The sequence below is a fragment of the Lagopus leucura genome, unplaced genomic scaffold, assembly GCF_019238085.1.
Source record: "Lagopus leucura isolate 7727_CA_CO unplaced genomic scaffold, USGS_WTPT01 Super-Scaffold_100016, whole genome shotgun sequence".
Taxonomy (NCBI): domain Eukaryota; kingdom Metazoa; phylum Chordata; class Aves; order Galliformes; family Phasianidae; genus Lagopus; species Lagopus leucura.
This window is the reverse complement of record NW_024962270.1, coordinates 6568516-6591508: the sequence shown is the minus strand read 5'-3', so window position 1 is coordinate 6591508 and position 22993 is coordinate 6568516. Positions and strand designations below refer to the sequence as shown.

The 22993-nt window shown below is 34.3% G+C and overlaps 1 protein-coding gene across 3 annotated transcripts in view; it reads right to left on the bottom strand.

The window, feature by feature from the left end:
- Positions 1 to 22993, bottom strand: part of CHM (CHM Rab escort protein) — a 56540-nt gene that overhangs the window by 17811 nt on the left and 15736 nt on the right. For 2 of the 3 annotated variants that reach the window (XM_042876665.1, XM_042876666.1), the window contains exons 3-8: positions 21618 to 21690; positions 20711 to 20835; positions 16596 to 16971; positions 15542 to 15658; positions 14704 to 14824; positions 12233 to 12458 (exon numbers count right to left, since the gene is read on the bottom strand). In XM_042876665.1, coding sequence (XP_042732599.1) covers positions 12233 to 12458; positions 14704 to 14824; positions 15542 to 15658; positions 16596 to 16971; positions 20711 to 20835; positions 21618 to 21690 — 1038 coding nt within the window. Of the gene's footprint in view, positions 1 to 12232; positions 12459 to 14703; positions 14825 to 15541; positions 15659 to 16595; positions 16972 to 20710; positions 20836 to 21617; positions 21691 to 22993 lie in introns of those variants that run through there. The other variant, XM_042876667.1, reaches the window with a different exon arrangement.

The window sequence follows — 22993 nt, the reverse complement described above, 5'->3', positions numbered from 1 at the left end:
AACACACAGTAACCAAACCAAATTCCTATCTGAATTTTAAATGTGATTCAAAAATTATTCCTTTATTCTTATGAATCTGTGGGGATTACTTTTCAGTTCACACATGACACTAAGCAGTGTAGGCACTTCACTGGCTATGAGGAGCTTAAATTTTGAGGATAACAGAAAAGGGTACTTAAAATCTTAGAGTGTCCTCTTACAAACAGTCATTCCCTAAGTTCTGCAAATGTTAATATCTAGCTGCTATGTACAGAATAACAAGAAAACAGTTCTAATCAGAAAAAGGAACCAGATTCACAAGTCAGTTTTTAAAATGTTACAGTAACTAAGCTGTTGAACAGTTTTCTACTTAGGAACAGATCCCAATCACACAAGAGAAAGTAAACTACACTATCTAAACAGTAAGCCAGAACTACAACTCATCTGTTTTTATACTGTAAGGAGACTGACAGTTAAATATCATAATTTATTTTATCTAAAGTGTTAGGAAGTTACTTTTGAATGTGTTGATACCAACTGTTACAGGATATAGCTTTTTGTAAGAGATTCTGTAATTATCTGGTCAGATAGTACTGATGCAGTGCGATGTATTCAGTAGAATGACACTGCTGCAGTAGGGGTCAACAACTCAAACTCAGTCCTCAACAGGCATGTTTTACCACAGCATTTGTAACATGGTTCATTCTAAGAGGTAACCTGCAACTACACCTTGCATGCATTCCTGCTTAGAAACATGCTGCTCTAAGACCCGTGTCTTCTATTCTCTACTCTGTTTCACTGCAGACTACTTATAACTAGGACCAGAGACTAATCTGCTAAAGCAAATCATACTCAGGTTTCCTTATTTTAGAAAGGTCAGTGAGCCACCTTCTTTGTTCCATATCCAAAGAACTAATATGACAGCACCTGAATGAAATCTGGGCCTTCACGTGAAGGGAGCCCACTGCAAGATTTCATCACTAGCCCGGATGTCACACTACTCCTCACCAAAGCTCTTCTCCACGTGAATCTGTCCTATACACAAGATTCAAAACTGTTCCCCCATGAAGCAGCACAGTAGAAGTTCAGTTGGTCTGGTGACAAACACAATCTCAGGTTTATCTCCCCATCCTAACTTCCTGCATCTTCCAGGCTAAGCCTCTGGTGATTAGTTTTCAGATGATATGATGAGACACAAGATAACTAACAACTACAAAAAAAAAAAAAAAAAGAAAAAAATAAAAGCTTAATTTCTGTTAAGAGATGCCCAAAGTTTTAACTGGACCACATTAACATTCAAATAGCTGCAATGTCAGTACTTCTAAAAAGCTTTAACCCTAGGTCCTTAAAAAATCTTAAAGTAAGATAACATTCTTGAAAATGCCACCAAAAAAGCCTGGACAACAATTCAGTCCTTATTTTTTTGTTAACAGTGCACTATTTTCAGGATATTTTTACTGTAAGAATAATATGAAACAGACAGGATGAAGTTCTCAGTGTAGCAAAAGGTGTAACAGTACAATCACTGATGAAATATTTTTCCTATTATGTTGAAAGAATAAGAATCTCTCTTTTTAAATTTTCCAGCCAGTGTGGAAATATGTGAAGAAGGAAGATGGGGGAGATGTCCCTGATCCCTTAAAACTCCAAGTTCATCCTGTTCAGTCTGATGTATCTTGGGAATTTTTGTTATTCTGTTTTCTCCTATGGATCATTCACTTCAATCAGCTATCACTGATCTCATGAATGCAGAAAAGAAAGAATACAATCTTCATATTGGCATAAACTGTGTATCCCCTTCTCAGAGAGAACTGCTGAGGTAACTGTCAAATGTTATCAAGCCTTCCTTCTTCCTACAAGTTAAATAAACCCATGCCTTTTTGTGATACCTGCTATTCAGAATAAAGAAAACATAAAAATCTGTTAAAATACTGAACATGCTACAAACTTGTCACATTTTACCATATCTGAGAAGGATAGTCTAAGTTTTCCAGTTAACATCCCTTTTATTCCACTAAATTCTAGTGTGACCCAGCTATTTAGTTTTCAGCTCACAGATGAATGGACAGAGCTGAAAGCAGGAGGGCATAATGGATGTCATTTCTAGTTTTTAATCTCATTAACAGAGTCAGTGTAGGTGTTGCATTTAAAATAAAGAAATGTGCAATCCTATTTTTTCTTTAATAGAGTTTGCACTGTAATTAAAAAGATTAGTGTTAACACATTTCTAATACTTGTATGGCATTAGCTAAGCATCAGCCCAGCTGCAGCGCACCATTAATCTAAGAAAGGCAAGGTAGCTTGCTGGAATGTAGTTCTCCTTGACTTCCAGGGTGAGCGTGGGAACTTCATGGCTTACAACTTGTGGCTTTTCAAGTTACAAGTCTTCAGTGAATCCCAATAAATCATATATTATTTAAAAACAGGAAGAGTAGGGTTTTTTGTTTGTTTTTTTTTTTTGTTTGTTTGTTTTAATTAATATGGAGTAAAAAATAATTAAAAAGAAATCTAATTCATCCATTCTTAGGAAAAGGATTTTCTGAATTCTCAGTTTGGTGACCAATTTTCAGACCTACTGCTGAATTCCAACTACTGCTGAGTTCCAACTTACAAGTATTACTGAAACTTTACAGTAAGTATGCAGAACTAACACTAATTGTTCAACCAATGCTTGTCATGTTCTAATTTCCTGATGAAGTTCAATTATTCCACAGGTGTGAAACTAAAAGCACATTTTAATGTGAATATATTTCCAAGTGAAATTGACATTTATTCTCCTCTGTTAAAAATGTGCCTTACTTTATTTAATGAAAGATACCAACTGACAAGTACAAGAAAGTCTATTTCTGCAAAACTGTTCTCTGTCTTCCCTATCATACCGCTGTATGCACTGTTTGTTTGCAAGAGCAGCTCACAGAAAACAGTCTGTCAGGAGCTGGTAGTCTCCATAGAAATTAAAGATAAAAGCTGTAACTCATCCACATTTCTTTGTCAATTCAGTGACCATGCAATGAGGCACTGCAAAAAAACAGGGATGCAGAAGAGATTGTGAACCTCATACTGATATTATGATGCCCTGAAAGAAATATTTTATTACATATTAAAGATATTCTGCAGTACTGAAGAACATTCATTGCCTTTTTACCCTGACACCTTGCATAAGAACAAATCCAAGTCAGTAATGTCACATATGTAACTTTCATGGATGATAAACTTGGAAGAAAAGAAAAGCTTGATGTTGTAAAGTTGACTTCCAAAAACAGAAAATGTATTGGCACTGGAAAGCCATGCTATATAGTTCAAGGACAGTTAAAACCACAATACCTTTTAACCAGTATGAATAATGCAGCATAGACAATGGCTGAACTGTGTCAACAGCCCACATCTCTTACAAATTGTACTCCAACAAATGGTTTATGGAAATGCAAACAATATTTCTTACTTGCTTTTTGCCAAATCACAAGATCCAATACCCTAGAAGCACCACTTCTGTCCAAGCAAAATTCATCACGTTGAATCCTGCTCATGGTTGTGTGGATGTTGTTGAACACAATACAAAATAACAACCGCTGAAGAATTATTACAGGGCCTTGAGACACTGGCTCACTGTCCATGCTGCTGCAAAGAGTGACTTCTAAGCTGATAAAACAGGTATCAGGATTTAAAACAAACAAACAAACAAACAAAAAACTCTGATAAATTTATTTCATACGGTATAACAAAAAGTTTGTAGTGTTTCCTAACAAGAACTAAGGTTACCTAGTTAAAAACTGTAGAAACTATACATTTCCTTTCACTTCAACTACAGTAAAGATTGGTGGCTGTTTGTTTTGTTTTTAATATAAACAAACACACTTTATTTTACTAACGTGCTTTGAAAGAACTTTGCTGCTTGACTGCACAAAAATGCAAATTACTTATTTTCACGAATAGTCTGCTATCCAGCTGAGGAGGGCATGACCTGTTTTCACAGTAGGCCAGCAGAAAGTGTTTCTTTTTAAACGAAAATAGGAATGAATTTTGATTGTACTGTATTAAACAACCATGCAGAGCCAAAATACCTATTAAAACAGCCCCGCCTGGAAAACTTCATATTTAGGAAGAACTTGCCGAAATTATTTAAATATAGAAGCTGAAATATTAACTGAATGTCGACCCAATAATCTATGGCAAAAGTGAAATCACTGCGCTAATGTTACTTTCATACAATAGGCTATTCAAGAAGATGTGACTCCAAGCACAAGGGAACTCTTTGATACCATTAACCCTGAATGACAGGCATTTAAACTGATATTACTCTAATTAACTACTGCCTACAACAATATTTTAAGTTTTGCTGAAGGATAACAAGAACACTGTACTCTACTTCAACTTTGCCCCAGGGACATCAAATCTTATCACAACTAAATTAACAGTTCTGAAAAATTTTGGCCTGGTAGCCCTCCCTCATATGCAGCCTTTAAATGCCATTTCAGTTCCCATCAAGGTAAGAACCAGTAGGTGTAATTGTTAATACAGCTGTGGAGCAATCGTACATATTAAAAGCTTTTTGATTTTTGACAACACATTTGTGATGATTTATGAGTTTGTATATAATTGGATTATTCTATTAATTTTTCTGATTACTGCTTCAGCTAATACAGTGAAGGTCACTTACAAAATAAATCTTCATTACATTTCACAGAAAGTAACTGACTCCAACTAGTTGTTTTCTTTAATTAAACACTAATGTAACACGAGAGAAAAATAGGCTTCAGGGTTGCTGCATCTGTTGCAACATGAGGAGTTTACCACTTTGATGTAATGCTCTGAGATATTAATTGAACAAAAATAGAACATCTCTCCATCTGACATCTTTATTTCCAACACTGAGATATTATAAACACCCTGAACTTGCAGACCACCCTTAACTTGAAACTACAAAAAAAGACGTGGAAAACTATATCACGAAATATAGTTCCACTCATATGAAAAAGTTTTTACCTCTGGCATATATTTTGTCTTCCATTTTCTAAACTGTGTGGAGGGATTAATGAGGAAATATTTTTCTTCACAACTGTACAGCTTTCTGGAACAACCATTTTCTAAAAGATGAATACTATATGACCAACACAGAAGGTTTTGGAGCAAGATCAAAGAAAAATATGCCAAGGCCTGAAGTAATGCAGTTCTCCTTCAATTTATTTTTTTCCCCCCACACAGACCAACCAGTGTGCCCATTTTTATGTTAAATTCTGTTTGAAAAAGGTCTCTAGGACCTAAGCATTTCCTTCAATATTGCTTTATGTTTTAAAAACACTAAAAAGTAGAACGCAGACAAATGAATTAACTACAGCAGCTACTGTTAAAAGAACTAATTTTTTCAAAACAGATCCCATATGAAAGACAAATTTCATTAAGTGCAGCAATCACTTTGGAGAAGGAAAAAAAAAGTAAAAACCAGCACCAAAGAAATACTTAATACTGCCACCTAGAACTGTTCTGGCATTTTTAGTTAATGATAATAAATGACAACAAATTCTAGAGCAAGCAAATGAAGACAGCGTTAACTACTCTTTTTCCTGGGGACTCTGTTCAGCATTCCTGTTCAGAGTTTTAAAAATGTCCTAATGAATTTATAGTCATCCTAGTTAACAAATCCAATTAAGAAAACCATCAGAAAGTTTTTTGCAGAAACCAGAATTCTTATGCCTATACTTACACAGCATGGTAGCTTCTTCTACCAGATCTTGGCATCTGTCCTAGAACTGCAAGAAAGAAATTCTGGACCTCTGATCTGGCAGTACTGTGGTAGGAGCTGCTACAATGGCAGAGCTCCCAGTTGGAACACTGAAATAACAGCGAGGGACCTCTGTAAAGTGAGGACCTCTGTACCCTTCATTTTCACCAAACTCTTCTCATGCAGAACTAAGAACAAGCTCTTCTTGATTGTACGGGTTTAAGAATGTTATATAGAGAAATGTGTATTCCTGTTCATGCCTTTAAATAGTTCAGATTTCAGCCATATTTAAAAGGAATTGTAGGTTTACAGAAAAGTACCAAACTAACCTAATACAATAATATATAAATACACTAATTACAAGAAAACCTCAGGAAGAGTGAAAACTACAAAGATTTTAGCAAAGACTTGTAAATTACAAAGAATTATGACAATTTATTGGTGTAAAACTATACCCAGCAAAAAGTCTCATAAATCTATATGGTAAAGCATGGTCACTTCTTGAAGCAAAACCAGATATTACTAATAAGGTATTACTAACACAGTATACAATAGTATACAGTACTAAATTTCACGTGCTTCCAGAAATTGTAATGAAAAACTACACACTGCAAAGATGATGATCAATATGATAAAGAATGAGGCTGCTACCTTCTGAGCATAGATTCAAAACTGCAGGTAAAAGAATGGGACCAGGTCTAATACAAGTAGTTACAGAGCCATAAAGTGGCTCAAGATTTTGAAAGGTCAAAAACCACAACATTCCAATGTTCTTCCTTAAAATAATGACATTTTTACTCAAAATAGTATGTTCAATGAATTTAATCGATACTTGTGCGTCTTGTTTTGCAAAAGTATTTCAGAACAGGCTTCAGAGGTAAAGTTACTACAAAATTAACTTACAATTAAGTTGCATGCTCTTGACTGAGTTTTATGTAAAGCTCCAAAATAAAGTATAACACACTTCAGCCATATCACAGATGTACTTGTATCACCATATAGCTGTTAATTACCAGAATTTAAGAAAAAAAATTTAAGGCTTAGTAAATGGGAGAATTATATAAAGATTTTTTCAAGACACTGCAATTAACACTAATTAAAAGTAAGTACAAATTAATAAGCATTCTCTTGGATGTTATACTCAAACAGATGATTTTTAAGTCAGTAAGGTAAAGATCCACAGACAATATATTCAACTATGTAATTAGGAAGTATCCTACTAATTAAGCTCAAAGGCATGTGTAAATTGTAAGACATTACCACAAGGCAGGACAAGAAAAAAACCCACAAAATTGTTCAGTGGTTTCTCTACTTTTGTGACAGCAGTTAACCACAAACTTCTATGGAAGGTGAAAGTACGAGACCTGTTTGGCTGTAAGCTCTATATGTCTTGTAAGAGAAGAAGCCATTCCTCAAAAAACGTCATTTATCTGCAATTAAACAACAGTTTTGCCCTCAAGGAGGAAGCTGAGAGATTCAGACTGTAGGGCACAGGCTCAAAAAAGAACAACTGCAGAAACCAGTCTTTGAGCAGGTCATCTACAAAATGCATCTATGTTCTCTTGGCTTCCAAAAAAACCCTTCCAAATTCAAGTAATCTTAACCAAAGAAATTCACAGACTATATTACTAATTTAGTAATGTTTCGGAGGCTAGTTTTCTCTGCCTTCTACTTCAATCAAAATGGACTCTGCTAAACTACATTAGCATTTACATCTCACACTGGTTGTTTCCATAGATCTGCTCATAATGCTGTAATACATCAACATGTCTGAATCCTTTAACATAAGACATTTTGTGCTTACCCACATAATCAGAGAGTAATCTGCTTATTAGGAGATGGCTGATAAATAATACCAAAATAATGCACTAGAGTACGTTCCAATTCCTATAATACAATTTCACCACTGAAATTTTTTCCACATCTAGCTGGGGCTCTAAAACATATACATTTTGTCAACATTCTTATGATTCAGAGCATTCCACGTGATATATCCTAGTATTAGCTGAAGGCCCTTAGGAAGTACAAACTTTTGTAAATGACTATACTTGTTGCAAGTGAAACAGTAAGGATAAGAAAAGCTCTCATATTTGTAAACAATTCAAATGTCTCATTGAGAAAAAAAGATAAATTCTAGAACTGCAATGTATTTTAAAAGTTTCATACAATGCATTAGAATGCATTTCCCAACAAAGGTTATTCCCAAATTAAAAGTCTTTTCCTGTCAAATTCTGAGAAATAATGTGGGCAAGGACACAAAAGCATTCCATAGCTTTATTAACGACAATGCTCACTGATCTGTGAATAACCTGAAAAAAATGAAGATTATTGAGTTACTTTACCAATCTATCCATCCATCACTAGAGAACAGGTTTCAGCTTGATGGATTATCACACTTCCATGATGTTTATCCCAAGAAAGAGTTTCTCCTTAGGGGGAAAAACAAACAACTGATCCTACAAAGTCATGCTAAACACTTGCCCATTTGGCATTCATCTATGAACAAACTGAAAAGAAATATATCAAGTTTGTCTTTAAAAGCCAAACTGCATCAGGAGTTTTATTGTATCACTGAACTGCAAGTAAAAATGTAGTAATTACAAAGAAAGCAGCACAGCAGCTTCTCTTACTAGTTGGCATTTTGATTAAGACCAAGCAATGATGGCAAATGGTCACTAATTCTAAAGCAAATTTTCTGGTCTGAAGTGAATTATCTTAAGTGATAATGGATATATAAATATGAACATGATTTATTTTGAAATTAGAACTTCTCTCTCAGATACAGCCTATGCTTTTAAAGTCAGCTGAGATGCTTTCCTACTAGCACAGAATTGCAGACTTCCTAAGAGTCAAATTTGTCATGCAATTGTCAAAAGGAAGTAACAACACTGTTTAAATTTAATAATAAGGCAAATCTTTTAATACAGAAAAGTAATGCATATTGCTTACATGTAAAGACTTGATACTTATTTATAGCTTCAAATGAAAGAGATGTTATTATGAACTTTTAAATATATCAATTTTAAATGCATATTATATTCAGGTTTCCTAAGATCCGGCTTTAATTTTACATTACCAAAAGCTTCCTGAAGATCTTAACATGTACATAACTGAAAATACTAAATACCTAAGGCAACCCTAGAAGCTTCAATATTTGTAGCAGATAATGGCTCAAATGTAAGGGTAAAAACTGATTATTCATTTTCGAAATACATGTAAGAACTTCCCAAATCAATTGCACAACCCATTGTATCTCAGCCTGGACTCAGTCATCTCATAAACTCAGGGATTAAAATGGAGAACCATCTTCATCAAATCTTTATCACAAAATTATCAGTCACTGGCTCTGACACAAAATGACTAATTTAGGCTAGAATCTCTAACAACTATTTAAAAAAAAAGTGATATTACCCACAAAATGAATACACAATTAAAAAGTAGAAGTTCAGAGCCTTTCTATAGGAAATGCAAGACATTAATTGATTACCCATACAAGTCAGTGGATCATTAGTTCCCATGGCAAAGCAGCAGAAGATCCCCTGTTACCAGGACCACATTTGTCATTTCTTGGATGACTATTAACAAAAAAAGAAAATTAAAGCAGGGTGTATCACCCCTCCAAATCTTTCACATGCAAACAGATGGCGTATGAACAGTCTCTAGTTCTCTCCAAAATTTTAACTGGGGAAAAAAAAAATGCACCACTACTTAGAAAGGCCAGTTTCCATTTGGATGCTCACATTTGCATGGTCCAGAAAAAAAAAGAATCTGAAAACAAGCTGAAGAAAAACTCAAAGACTTGATCAGAATTCAAGTTGTTCACAAAGCAAGCACGTGGAAAAAATCACAGAAACGAGGTCACAGCTCAAAATAAATAGCCTCGTATCTGGCAGTTACTTTAGATTGATTTATTTTTAACCTAAATATCTTACTTGTCCCTCAGCTACAAAGGAAAAATCAGAAGTTGACCATTTTTTCAGATTTACTCCTTCATTAGGAAATGTTTGGGGCATTCCTGAAAGTCATTTCTAGAAGTATATAAAAACAACACAATCACCCCATGCAATACAAATGCTGCATTACTGAGGCTTTTGAGCTTACAGCAATGCTCAGTTGTCATCTTTCTTCAGAGATATGTTTTCAGGAAAATTAAAGTTGTTACAGAATTGCAACAAACATGTCAGCACAGCACACCACAAAACAAGCCGATTCCTCCACCTGCCTCGCACATATTTCAGTGAAGTTTTGGCGTCTTATGCTAACTGTAACAAATCTAAAGGTTCGGTATGATCTTCCTCAAATTGTAGGTTATTTTTTCATTAATTTATTTTCACCAAGCACAATGCATACTACCTCATCAGAAAAGAAGGAAGATAATGGTTTCATACCTACAAGTTTGAACCAAGGGCCGTTGGTATTCAAGCCAGCAAAGTTCTGCTTCTTAGCCTGGAATAGCAGGAGGCTTCCAATGACCTTACTTATACCACAGATTCAATTTATAGAGACAGAAATCTCACATCTGCACCTCGACATATTGGGAGGTACATTACAGTGATATAAAAGTTTAATTTTCTCTCCTAAACCATACCTGTTTAAACCAATAAAGAACTAACACCACTTTTACTCACTCAAATGTCATCAGTAGTTATGAAATGTTGTACTGTTTATGCAGAATTCATTTGGAATGCAGGGATGTGACTTACAAATGTCTTTGACTCATTCACATAAATATGCATGCATGCCATTTATAACAGTAGCCTTGATGAGAACACACAGTGTAACTGGCTGCAAGAAACGCTTAAGAGGTTTACATTAAAACAGAATATAGAACAGCGGTTAGAAATCACAGAACAGGTGACACCTTACTCTGATAACCTGGTGATAAAAACTGCAGGATATGATGTATAGGTTGTGGCATTACTACTTTACAGTTTGAATAGCATTCCTCCGATACCTCTCAGTTTTAAAAAGATAAAATACCCCAGGCAGACCAGATATATTAATTGGGATTAATTAAAAATATATATATACTGTGCCTGCCTTCTAAGCTGTAAAGCCATTCCAAACTTCCTAATTTTTTACCTAAACGGCTTATAAAATCTTTATACAAATCTTTTAAAGCCACAATTATCTCTTGGCTTACGAGAAACAATTCACATACTCTCCTTATCATATTGATAAGACTTGCAATTCAACAAAACAAAACCAAACTGAAGTGCAGCAAACAATGCTATAAAGTTCAATCCAGCTGAAGATTTCCTGTGATTGTCAAAGAGCTTTCCAATAAGAAAACTCATACAACCTCTAGACACCACTGTTTCTAATTCTTGACGTATATTGCTTAGCAGATCAGAAAATTGCCTGTGCTGACTATTAAGCCAAATGAAGCCGAAGGGCTTTTAAGTCTGCAAGAAAAAAAAATAGCAAGAATTCTAAGTTGAACTTCAGTAATTTTTTTTCCAGGTATTTGATATCCAAGAAAGTCTAAGGAGACTAATACAAGACTTGTGCTTCTGTAATGGCTCCTTTTGACTTTTCATCTATTGGTCATGTACTCGTGTCTGGTAACACAACATCCTGGTAAGACGGAAAAACATCCCTAACATCCATAAACACTGATTCTATAACATGATTATGTCCAGAATTCTTATCAGAAATTTGAACAAATACATTAAAAATCCTGCTCACTAATTCTGTATGCTTAATTACATAATCTCCCATACAGCTGAAAAGTTATTGGAAAAATTTACCAAATGAAATTTCCATTTAATACAGTACAGAACAATTCTTAATAGCCTGGTGAACTAATGGCAATTTAAAAAGACGAATACCGAAACATTAGAGGACAATTTCACACGGCCAAGTAAGACCAAGTAACACCCGATGCTGTTGCAATCAGCTACTTTTTAGACACCCTCCCTGAAGTACAATAATTTTTCTAGAATATTTCTATCAACATGTAGTTACACCCATCCTACATACTAATATAGAAGCTCCAACTGACAAGGCCAGTCTTTTAACTGTAGCTTACATAGTGCTACTGAGAAGAAAATCTATTGTGCAGACAAGAAAGGAATGTTAACAATCAACAGCAAGCTCTAAAACAAAATTTCATAATTGTAGCACACACAGAAGAAGCAGAATTTGTCCAACAAACAACTAAGTAGGTAAAACTTTGCACTGGTATTTAAACAAATGATATCTGAATACATACAAAATGGCATAACTTACAGCATTCCTGCTTCTCTCAATGAAATACTCCTCAAAATCTAGTTTCCTGATCTCATCAGCTGAGTGCTTGACTATCCTGTAATTATTATTATTGTAACTAAAATATGCTTTTTTTTTTTTTTGAGACTTGTCACTTTGTGACTTTTTTTGAGACTTTCCACAGCGAATGAAAATTCAAAGTCAACAAAATCAACATGAAATTGTTAGTGAGATGTCTTCTATTGAATGACTTCTATCAGCATAAGGTTACCAAATATTTCCTGTTTTGAAGATGTGCGTTAAAAAAAAAAAGTTAAGGCCTACCTGCAAAAACACTGTGGAATCTCTCCTTGACCATAAAGAGGAAACAAAAATGGTGTGTTGCCATAGCGGCCAAGGCACTGAAGAAACTTTCTTGTTGCCTGAAGACCTTCAAGAGTGTTGCAATCATTTTCCGACACCATTGCGATAGAATGAAGAATGAAGTGCTGCAAGCTAGGTGTTAGCTTTCGTGTTTTTAAGAACTGGGCAAATGTACTGTTCTTGTAGTCTGAGAAAAAAAGGTAAATTCAAGTAAAGGGCACAGCACAACACCTGTACTTTCTCACAGAAACATTTTTCTTCAGGCTAAAATACACAAAGATAATTATAAAAGGAAATGAGTTCAATAAATATTGAACAAAATGGATAATGTAACTTCCATAAAGAAAACTCTCAGAAGAAAGAAATAACACTCTACTAAAATATTTCAGAATAACACAAATCCACTGCATAAGACGAACACCTTAAAGAGCTACATCTGAATATGGCTCCCTCTGTTTATTATGCTATCTTCATCTAAATATATTTCTAAGTTATGAGAAATGTGAGAAACTGGGCACATAAATCCATTGGTTTTGAAGTGCCTGAGGGTGGCAGATTACTCTGATCACCTGAAAGACGCTCATACAGTTGAATCCAGATTGATTTAGTTATTAGATTGTAAATATATGCAGAGAAGGGCCATTCAAATAATTTTTTTAGTTCACTTGCACAAAAAAAAGCAGAAGTCAGTGATGAGGAACTTCCCCTTTAAATTAGTACTATTGCTGACACTTTCACTCCAAAGAAATACAAGTCTTTTAGGAGATAGTGAATGGAAGCATTTCTTCTTTATACATCTCTAAAAATATCAGTTACCTTAATAAAATCCCGTACTTTTTCAGGAAAATATTTCAATACCATTCACAGATTTGTTCTTAAGCTCATTTCAACTATGTGAAAATTCACAGGAATAAGCAGAACTACCAGCAATGCTGTGCCTAGTATTATCAAGCCACTTACTCTGCTTAAGACTCAGCCCACAAACACAACTTACTGCCTGACATACAGCCATGGAAGTAACCGACTGACACAAATGTTTCTTTGGTTTGCTTTTTTTTTTTTTTTTGTTTTAAATTTAACCACAATGAACTCTTCCTATAGAAAGTGTGACTTGCAATGGAAGTAATCAGTTCACGAGGAGCAACTTTAAAGTTGTGAAGTCCCTACATTATACTAACCTGCCTCAAAATACTTCCATTTTCTTCTCAGGGTACTTTAAAGTACAGGAGCAAAATGCTGTTAACTATCTTTGGAAGTAAAATAAATCTCATGTAGTTTAGACACGTAAATCAAAGAATTAATTTAAAACTGATGTAGGATTTTTTTTTAATTTTGTTTTTACCTAACAGATTTTCTCAATACCACCTGTATCATTACTCTATGTACCTCTTCTTCTTCCATCAGCAAAAAAATTGAAGTTACCTGTAATCTACAAACCACCTGGGTTTAATGAGCTATTCCCCCTACAGAATTTTGCAGAGTTCATTAGATTGCTTCTCTAATCTTGCCAGATGATTCTCTATATTGACCAATTTTGTCCTGTGTACAGTTGAACTTTCTCTGATGTTTGTACCTAATCCAAGTGTCACATACAGCTCTAAGCAACCAGACTAACACAAGTGATTTTTAGAACTGTTCCTAAAGCTACCTTCTTTCAAAACATTGCTTAATGGATCTATGATCATGCTACACAAGCACTAACTTGGATCAGCCTGAAACTTACATTAACAGTTTAACTATTCCTGTCCTCATTTTTTTTTTTTTTTTTGCCTGAGTTTATTTTCTGACTCCAAGGACAGAGTGCAACACCACCTAATTCTTAGTATTCTCAAGTGTACAAAGTAGAGAGTAGGTGCCCATTACACTCCTTCTGTTAGCCACTTTCCTCTTTGACCTCATACTCAATATATTTGTGACAACACATCTTAAATATATTCTCTCCCCAGACAAGCCAAAAATTAATAGAAACACTCTGAACTTGCCCTGTCAGGTATTAAATTACATTTATACCCTAAATTAAAAACTCTATTTTCTCCATTTCTGATATTGTGGCAACATACTGTCAAGTAAGACTTGTATCCTATCCAAAGAAGCAGAGAAGAAATATCAGATACCTCACGCCATATTAAAAAATCCCTGAGAGGAAAAAAAAAACCAAAAACAACGTGAAAAAAAAATGTATAAAACATCTTGAGAACTTACTGCAATATACAATTTGTTAAAGAAAAATATAAATAATAAATGATGTTGAGGGAAACAGAAGAACAAGTATACAAGCAGAAGAATTTAACATTACAGTGAAAAGTTCAAAGTATACTTTGAAAATGAATCTATAAAAATAAGTAGAATGAGAACACAGGAGAGCTATCAGAATTTTGCCTGAATGCACGAACTCGCAAGACAAGGGTGTACACTGCTGATTGAAACACTACCTTGGTATTCATCAGGGTGCTGTTCATACTCCAAACAAAATGTCAAAAATTTCATTAGCATTCGTTTTTCCACCATCGCAAGCTGCCTGCTGTTGAAGACATCTGCTCTAGAACAAGGTACCTGAAAAATATGTATTTTTTAACAATTCCAGATACTTTTAATACTCCAGGTAGGAAAACTATGGAACACCATAGGAAATTGAAATTTTTGTTAGATAATCATTTGTCTTCTATTACACATATTTACTTATATATTTATTTCAATTACTTCTGAACACCACAACAAGAAAAGTTACTTATTTTCTGCAAAAATACACTAAAACCTTTTCTTCCTCTCTTTCCCCTTTATTTTTCATCAATTTAACTTGCATCTCTGACTGCAGAGTTAATGAAAAGAGCTTTCATTAATTAACTATGCCAAACATCTCCTCTTACCGTTATCAGACCAATGACTCCTCCTGAAGTCCCTATGCCAGGGAACTGAAAAGCTAAGACCTGTGAGTCTTTAAGAAGTGACTGCTGAGTCAATCATGGTCTAAATATTTGACAACATATATGAGGCAAAGATTTACAACAGTAACTTACTGGTATGCACATGCATATCCAGTCTTAGTTTAATTAGTTTTAGGTTTTTCGTGTTGTGTTTTAATATTTGGATACATCATTTACAAATCTTTTTTGTTTTTAAAAAGAAATAAAAACCCTTTCCTTTTTTTGAGGGAAAATACTAGCTTATTGTTACTAAACTCTCATGTAACTTCAGAAAGTCTGTTTGTTTGTTTTTTTTTTACTTTAAAAATATGAGGTTAAACACAGACAGTACATAATTCTAAGATACCTGTTCTACTTTTCCTTCTCGAAAGGCAAGAATTCGTGTTGCATTTTTGAACTCTGCATATCTGCTAACGTTTGACTTGATCAGAAGTTCAATTAATAGACCTCGGGAGTAAAGCAGCTGCACAATGAAGAAAAATAATATAATGAGTAAAGAGAAAATGCTTACACCAAAGAAAAAAAAACAGTGACACCAATAGTTATTAAATGTAAGATATTTTATGTAACTATTTACAAGCACACACAAAGTAAAATCTGAATAAAAGAATATCAAGATTTAGTAGCTGCAAAATAATATTGAACGAATTAAACACAAAACCTGCCCACCAAACAGCACATAAATAACAGAAGTTACAAAAAAAATGCCATTTACCTTGGATTTGCAGGGACTTATACTGAACAGTAGCCAAAAGGCAGATTTTAGGAGATTAAAGATTATGACAAATATGACAGAATACTGTGTCTTCTTCTACTAAAAGGCACAGTAGCAGGAACAACTAATTTTACTCGGGTTTTGTTACAGATTAGGTATTTTCACTTTCCAATAAAATTAGTTGCAATTCAGTGGTTCAGGTGCCAGAAAACTAAAACACACAATGAGAGAGGGACAGAAAATGCGAGAGTTTCACAGAAAAGTCTCACTAAAAACGAGGAGACACCCCCCAAACAGAAAAACTATTTTCATTTTAAAAAGAGGGGTCTTCATTTAGATGAGACTTTTCTGTTTCTTCCATTTATTTATTTATTTATTTATTTTTTAGATCTTTGTATTTAAGTAGCACAATTTTAGTTGAATGAAAAATTTCAGGAGATTTATTTTTACAGATTTCTAAGCTATGCTTTATGGCTTTTTTATTATAAACAAACAGTAAAAAGACCTTATTAAACAGCTCCTCTTTGTTTTATTAGTACTAATGCTTTCTTATTTGTCAAGAGAATGTATTTTCTGCCTCAAAGTACTGTAACAGCCTTCTTAAAAATGAAACGTATGTATTTTTCAAATTTCTGCATATTAAACAAAGTAAATGAAGCTGTATGAAGAGATACTAAGTTCCTACCTTAGAAACTAAATCAATATTAAATCTTCTGCCTTCTCTAACAATTTGGGAATATGTGATTTTCTTTGGTTCCTGGGCAGAAACTTCTGAGAGTGCAGCTTCACTTTTTCCCAATTCCAGAGTGGATTCTCCAGATGCTGTACTATGAGAACTTTCATTCTCAGAGTTTACTTCTGTAACGCTCCCTTCTGCTGCATTTGGTGGATCCGTGCTCGTAGCTTTATCTGATTCCCAGTTCTCAGCTCCAGGAACGGAGCTCTCCAGTGGTGAGCATTCTTTTTCCGGTTCTTCAGCGACCTCCTCAGCAACAGAGGTTCCAAAGGCAGGCACCCGTGCTAGTGCACCAGCTTCTTCAACATCTTCAGCTGCATCCTGACTGAATAAAAACACAAGGGGAAGAAGAGAAAAAAACCACAAAACTTTAAGAGTCTTTAAATCTTGTTTAAAGTTTTGAGCCTGTGCCAGGAACGGAAACCTCAACCTCCTTCTTAAAAAGCATTAGAATTTCTTTATCCTGGCCAAATCAGGTGTATTATCCACTAATGAAATCTGGCTCTTAGGCTGACTCAAGAGGAGTACATTTACTGGAGAAAGACAAAATAGAACACTTTTGTGTCCTTGTTTAACAAAATCGAAGTGCAGAATGAACTTCACACGAAAATCAAAACTCTCATAGCCGTACCCAGTACATACCTACATAAACAAAATAAATGGAGTAATGAAACACTGACTGGGTTTTCTGTAATTAAAAAATACAATGTAAAACAACACCACCACCTCCAACAAGCTTGCAGAAGAAAACAGAAATTCTTTATATAAACAGAGGCTACTTCCTGCGCATTACTGTAAAGAAACACGGAATTTTGAACTGAAGCTGAAGTTAAAAATTTCCAGCAACTTCGTCAGCAATCAAATGAATCAAATCAGCATCACTGTAAGTGAAAAGAGTTCAGCAATAATTTCACATTATCTTTTTTTTCTTTACACCACAAGCCATTAATGCATTGAATAAACAATTTGATTTTGGATGAAAACTAACAAACTGTGATTTTAAAGGTGACCTGCACATGTATGGCATGAAATTTCAGTAACTATCAGGATGCCTAATATTCACCAAACAGCAAGGAATTATTCAGCACATATAAAAATGCTTACTAGTGCATCAGCGGACTTAAAGAGGGAAGGAGGAGGCAAAGATTCTATTCAAGTAAGGAAGGAAGACAAATTCTCTCCTTTATACTGTTACTCGCTCATCTCACATGAGCTCGGGCAGCTTTTACAGGCTGATGAAAGTAAGAGTTGGTGCCACAGCTTGCGTACAGCCACCAGGAAGCACTCATTCCTGAGAGGGGTAAAACACTGCCCTGGGAAATAATGGAATGGGTGTAAGGAAGAACTACTTAAACAAATCTGTTTCTGCACATTCATTTTTATCTGCTTTTGCTTCATACTGCAAACATTAAATAACTTTAAAATGTAAGGGACAAAAAAGCTGTCAAGTGCTCTTTAAAGAGTACTCTCTACTAAAACTACACATGAAGATCAATTGTGGGGTTCTCTTTGGGTTTGTTTATATTATTTTCAGGAATTGTGAACATTAGGTTTGCAAAGATACGCAAATGCAGTAACAGTGAATTTTTTATTTAATCCATCATAAATTTTTATATAACACAGAAAGAAAAGAAACAACTCTTGATTCTGCTTTCTCCCACGCTTAATATGCAGTCCAGCCAATTCTCATTTTAAAGATCCTCCTATTGCTTTTAAAAGATCAAAATTTGCATTTGCAGTACATTCTCTTTTTAAATACCACTGAAAAGCAGTATAGCAGAAATGTATACTTACATATTTTAACTCTATTCAATTCCCACTAAACAAATATATAAATCTACATGATTTGCATCTCTATGCATTTTATAACGAAAACCTGTACATAATCTAAATTCATGACGTTCTTCCTATAGGAACAAATATTCCTGAATAATGTAAGAGCTGTCCATAAAAATCACTCAGGTTGAACTTTTGTACTGACAATTCTTCTGCTAATTCAGAAAAAAAATAATACATCTGCAGACAAATTGTTGTGTAAATTTAGAATATTATCTTCCACCATTCATCAATTAATGGTACTAACAAAGGGATATCTTAAAATGAATGTGTCTTATTAATGCCTTGCAACAGCAACCCCTTCAGATAGGTCAAATGAAAAATTGCCAACCAGCTGGTTAATTTATTCAGCACAGGTGTTCACTATTTATTTTTCAGCCATTCGCCTTTTTTCAATACCGCTTGCTGTAGACACAGTATTCTTTTCCTTTGATGGATGCACTTTGTTCTAAGGCCATTCATTTCAGATTTGCACTGTGTATATTATACTGCTACCCAGCTGTTTATTCTTTCAAAATAAATGTTTAATGGTTACTTCATAGGAGTTATAAAAGTTAAGCAAAAACAACAGAATCTAGGCAGAATGTTTAAGTTGTCTGAAACACAGTAATTGATTCTCTCAGAAAGTTTAAAGTTATTCTGGAAAACTTTTTCTTTGCTATCTTTGCTAGGTTCATTGAACTTATGGCTCTTTCTCGTAGGGGGCTGGTTTCTGTGTGTTTGGTTGCTTTTTGTCTGATGATACAGACAGCATGCTGCTTTCAGAGTAATGTAAATGCTTAAAAGCAGATGCAGGACAAAACGGAAGATTCAAGTATTCAGTACTTACTTCTAAAAATTGTGAAATCTTACTGTTAAGGAACTTATTTTTGAGCCAGCCACCAGTCAATAAAATACCGTCCTAGGAAATTCACTTTCAAAATTAAGTATGAAACTTTAAAGATGATTTAATATTGATTCTGAACAGTATTTGTTATGGCAGTAGGATTACAATTACAATACTCAATTGATACCTGCTTTAAAATAAGCATAACATTTTACCTGCAGAAAAGGTCTAGCAACCATTAACATGCAATAAAGAAATTCTGAGCCTGTGACCTTCAGACTGCAGAAACTGCATTTATGTATCGTTTTTGTTTGTTAAAGTGTTTGTGACATTTAAATAAATACATAGATGTTTTTATATGAGTACCTATTTGGCAGTGCTTCCTTCAGCAACCTAAGATGTTTACTAGAAGACTCAGGGTTAAACTTGCATAGTTCACCCAGAGAACCTTTCCAGAGTTCAGAATAACGTTCAGTTCAGAGCAAAACCCAAGAGATAAAAATAATGAATGTAAAGAAATTCAAAAATTGAGACCCCACACAATTACCATTTCTTATTACTACAGTTATGCACTGATCAACATTTTTGCTTCACAAAGTTACTTCCTTGTTTTCCTAAGTTTTCAAATGACATAACACGATTGTGATAAGCTACATCCTCAGTTTTAAGATGGCATACCATAATAATAAGTAGTCATGAAATTAAACGTGTATTTCCAACTGAGCAAGTATTTTTTACCTGTCATAGGTAAAGTAAGGGATGAGTTACCTTACTTCAAATACAAAACATTTGGGGCATTTTTGCTTTTTAACTTCTGTTGAACTTCCAGAAGCCTCTGATCATGCAATTGTTGACAAAATATCGTGGCTAAGTACTGTTAAACAGATTAAATACAATGAATCTAAAAAAATGACAAAGGACAAATATCACTGTAGCATTTTAGCATAGTCAACTATCTTACAGTTACAGTACTATGGTCCATTTGCATTTCCTGTTCTTACATGATCTATCTTTTTCACAAACATATGTGTTTAACATTTAGTAGGAAAATAAAACCTATTAACCAAATTAAGAATGAAAAAAATCAATAGATGGTACATCATAACAAATGAGGAATTAAACACGCAACATTTACTGAGATGTAAATTACTAGATGAAAGTTGGTCAACAAATCACACTGGATTCAGACGAGGCAGTTTAAGAAGGACCAATTGGTTTCAAGGCAGTGCACGTGACTTCAACATAAGTACAAGCAGATCATGGACATTGCAGAGTTCACAATTACTTTTTTAGACCAACTGGAAGTATGGTAGGGTGGTGAAGTACTTGAAGCCAGAAACACAAAACAATAGTTTAACAGTGAGCATATGAAATTATTATGTATTTCTATATTTATACTTACTCGCCAAAACAGAAAGCTTCTACATGTTGAATAGTTTTATCCTTCTTATTAAGAGAAATAACTTCTTCATTCTCAAGGATCAATTTTCTCCAGTCTTCACACTCATCCTTGATGTCCGTATTTTGCTTACAAAGAACAATTATGAAATTACATTTTGTACTGTGCTGGTTGTTCTTGATCTATATAAATCTATTCCCAAATAATCTGTTGTACCTCTGTATATTTAAAAAAAAGAATAAAAGAATTGTTTTATTTAATTGTTTTAATGCCTTCTCCATACAGATTTTTGGAGTTAAGCAAGTTAGAGCTGGTTACTGTAGCAGAGTAACATTTGTGCTAAATCTAGCTCTAGGGATCTGACAATAACATTAAGAGAAATGCAAGTTTTACTAAAGATTTAATATAAATTTGAATACAGTCAACTGTAAGACAAGTTTCCCACGGTTGGGTTATTTCCAAATCTTGAGACAGAAGTCAGTGAACGGAGACCATATTAGAAAATACAATGATCTGGGTATTATGTTCATCTGTCCACACAGCAATCTCTGAGACACACAACAGAATGTTGAGAATATTCCATTTGGAGACTGAGCAACTCCACTGATTATGCCAGAAGTTAGCACTTCATAATAGTTACGAGAGCAAACTGAAGAAGTTCCATTTTCTAAAGAACAAGAAGCTCATAATGCCTCGTTAAATAATATGATTAGTCACTGGCCAATATAGTCCAAATGCTCAGACTTCTAAATAAATAGCCTCTATTTTATTTTATTTATTTATTTATTTATTCTATTTTATTTGTAACATTCCACAAAGAGAAAGAATATTGTGATAATACCTCGTAATAAATTATGCCAACAACCGGAATTTAACGACAATGATTAAAAATCATTTGAGAAATTTTTACCTGATTTTCTTTAATCCAGGACAATAATCCTGAAAAACTAAAACTGGCCCAGTTTCCACCATAGTAATTTCGCCTGAAAAAAAAAACAACATAAAAGAATGGTGAAACGTGATGGGCAGAAATCATACAGCCTTTTCAGACTCAAGGAAAAAACAACTGAATTTTGAGACATTCAAAACAGACTTTACAGTTATAAACATTAGTGTAATATTTCAGAATTCTTAATCAGATGTACAATCTCAATTTTCATTCATCTCTGACCAAATAAATTGTTGCCCAATATCCAATTAATCAGAGGGGAAGTTGAATAATGCTGAGAAAGGACATGGGTTGCTTTAAGTAAAAGAAAAGTATAGTTTATGCTTCTTCAGCCAACACTGATCCTTTAACTCAAGTACGTACATCGCTACAATCATTTTATTTAATGGGGAGCCAAATAAATACACCTGCAAGTTTCAGCTTCAGTTCTCAGAATAGGCAACAAGGGTTTTCCAAAAATATGTACCACACATAGCTTTGGGAAGGGCAGGACTCACCAGCTTTGTTACACAAACACAGCTAGTTTGCTTCTGACTGAAGCTGAGCTGAAAGTTAACCATTTCACTGCGTGCCATCTCTAACACATAAAGGTAGCTGTGCAAGGAAAGGTTAAGTAAAATCATCTCAGGTACAGATAGCAAAACCCACAACTCTGTTACCCATTATCCTAACTAACAGAAAAGTCACTATTGTTTATCTACATTTCACAGAACAGATTATGCTTACTACAGACTGTTGAGATGCTATGGCAAAAATCACGATTAAACTGTACATGCTGTAGGTGGAGCCAAAGGAACTGATTCATAGAAAACACTCGCACCTTCTTGGTTACTTATCAGTTTATATTTATCACCTTCTGCCTTGAAAATACTAGCTTACCCATTTAAATAAAAGAAAATCAATTGCACTGTTGTTAACCAAAGATCGTCTCTGCTCCCTGCCTTTCTGATTTTTCTAAGTACTTTTCTAAACATCAGCTAGATGAACTGAATTTTGTTACCACACATATCAGATACTAACTATTGAATAACCTACACAGGAAAAAAATGCAACTGTACCAATTGCATTTGATAAAATCAATAGTATTTGCAAAATAAAAAAAGCTGCTTTGGGATTTAACTCTGTTCTCTAGCACTGTATTCCAGCACTTCAGGGGAGTGAAGGGTACCAAAATGCCCTCTGGAAAGGATACTTAATGCTGCTGCATACACTGAAAAGAAGGATTTTGTAAGGAGGGTATGTTTGTTTCATAAACCAATGCAAAGACTGATAAATCCAATGAACTTAAAACATTATCATCACTACTTCAATCTTTGAATTGCATAACTATGAAAAAA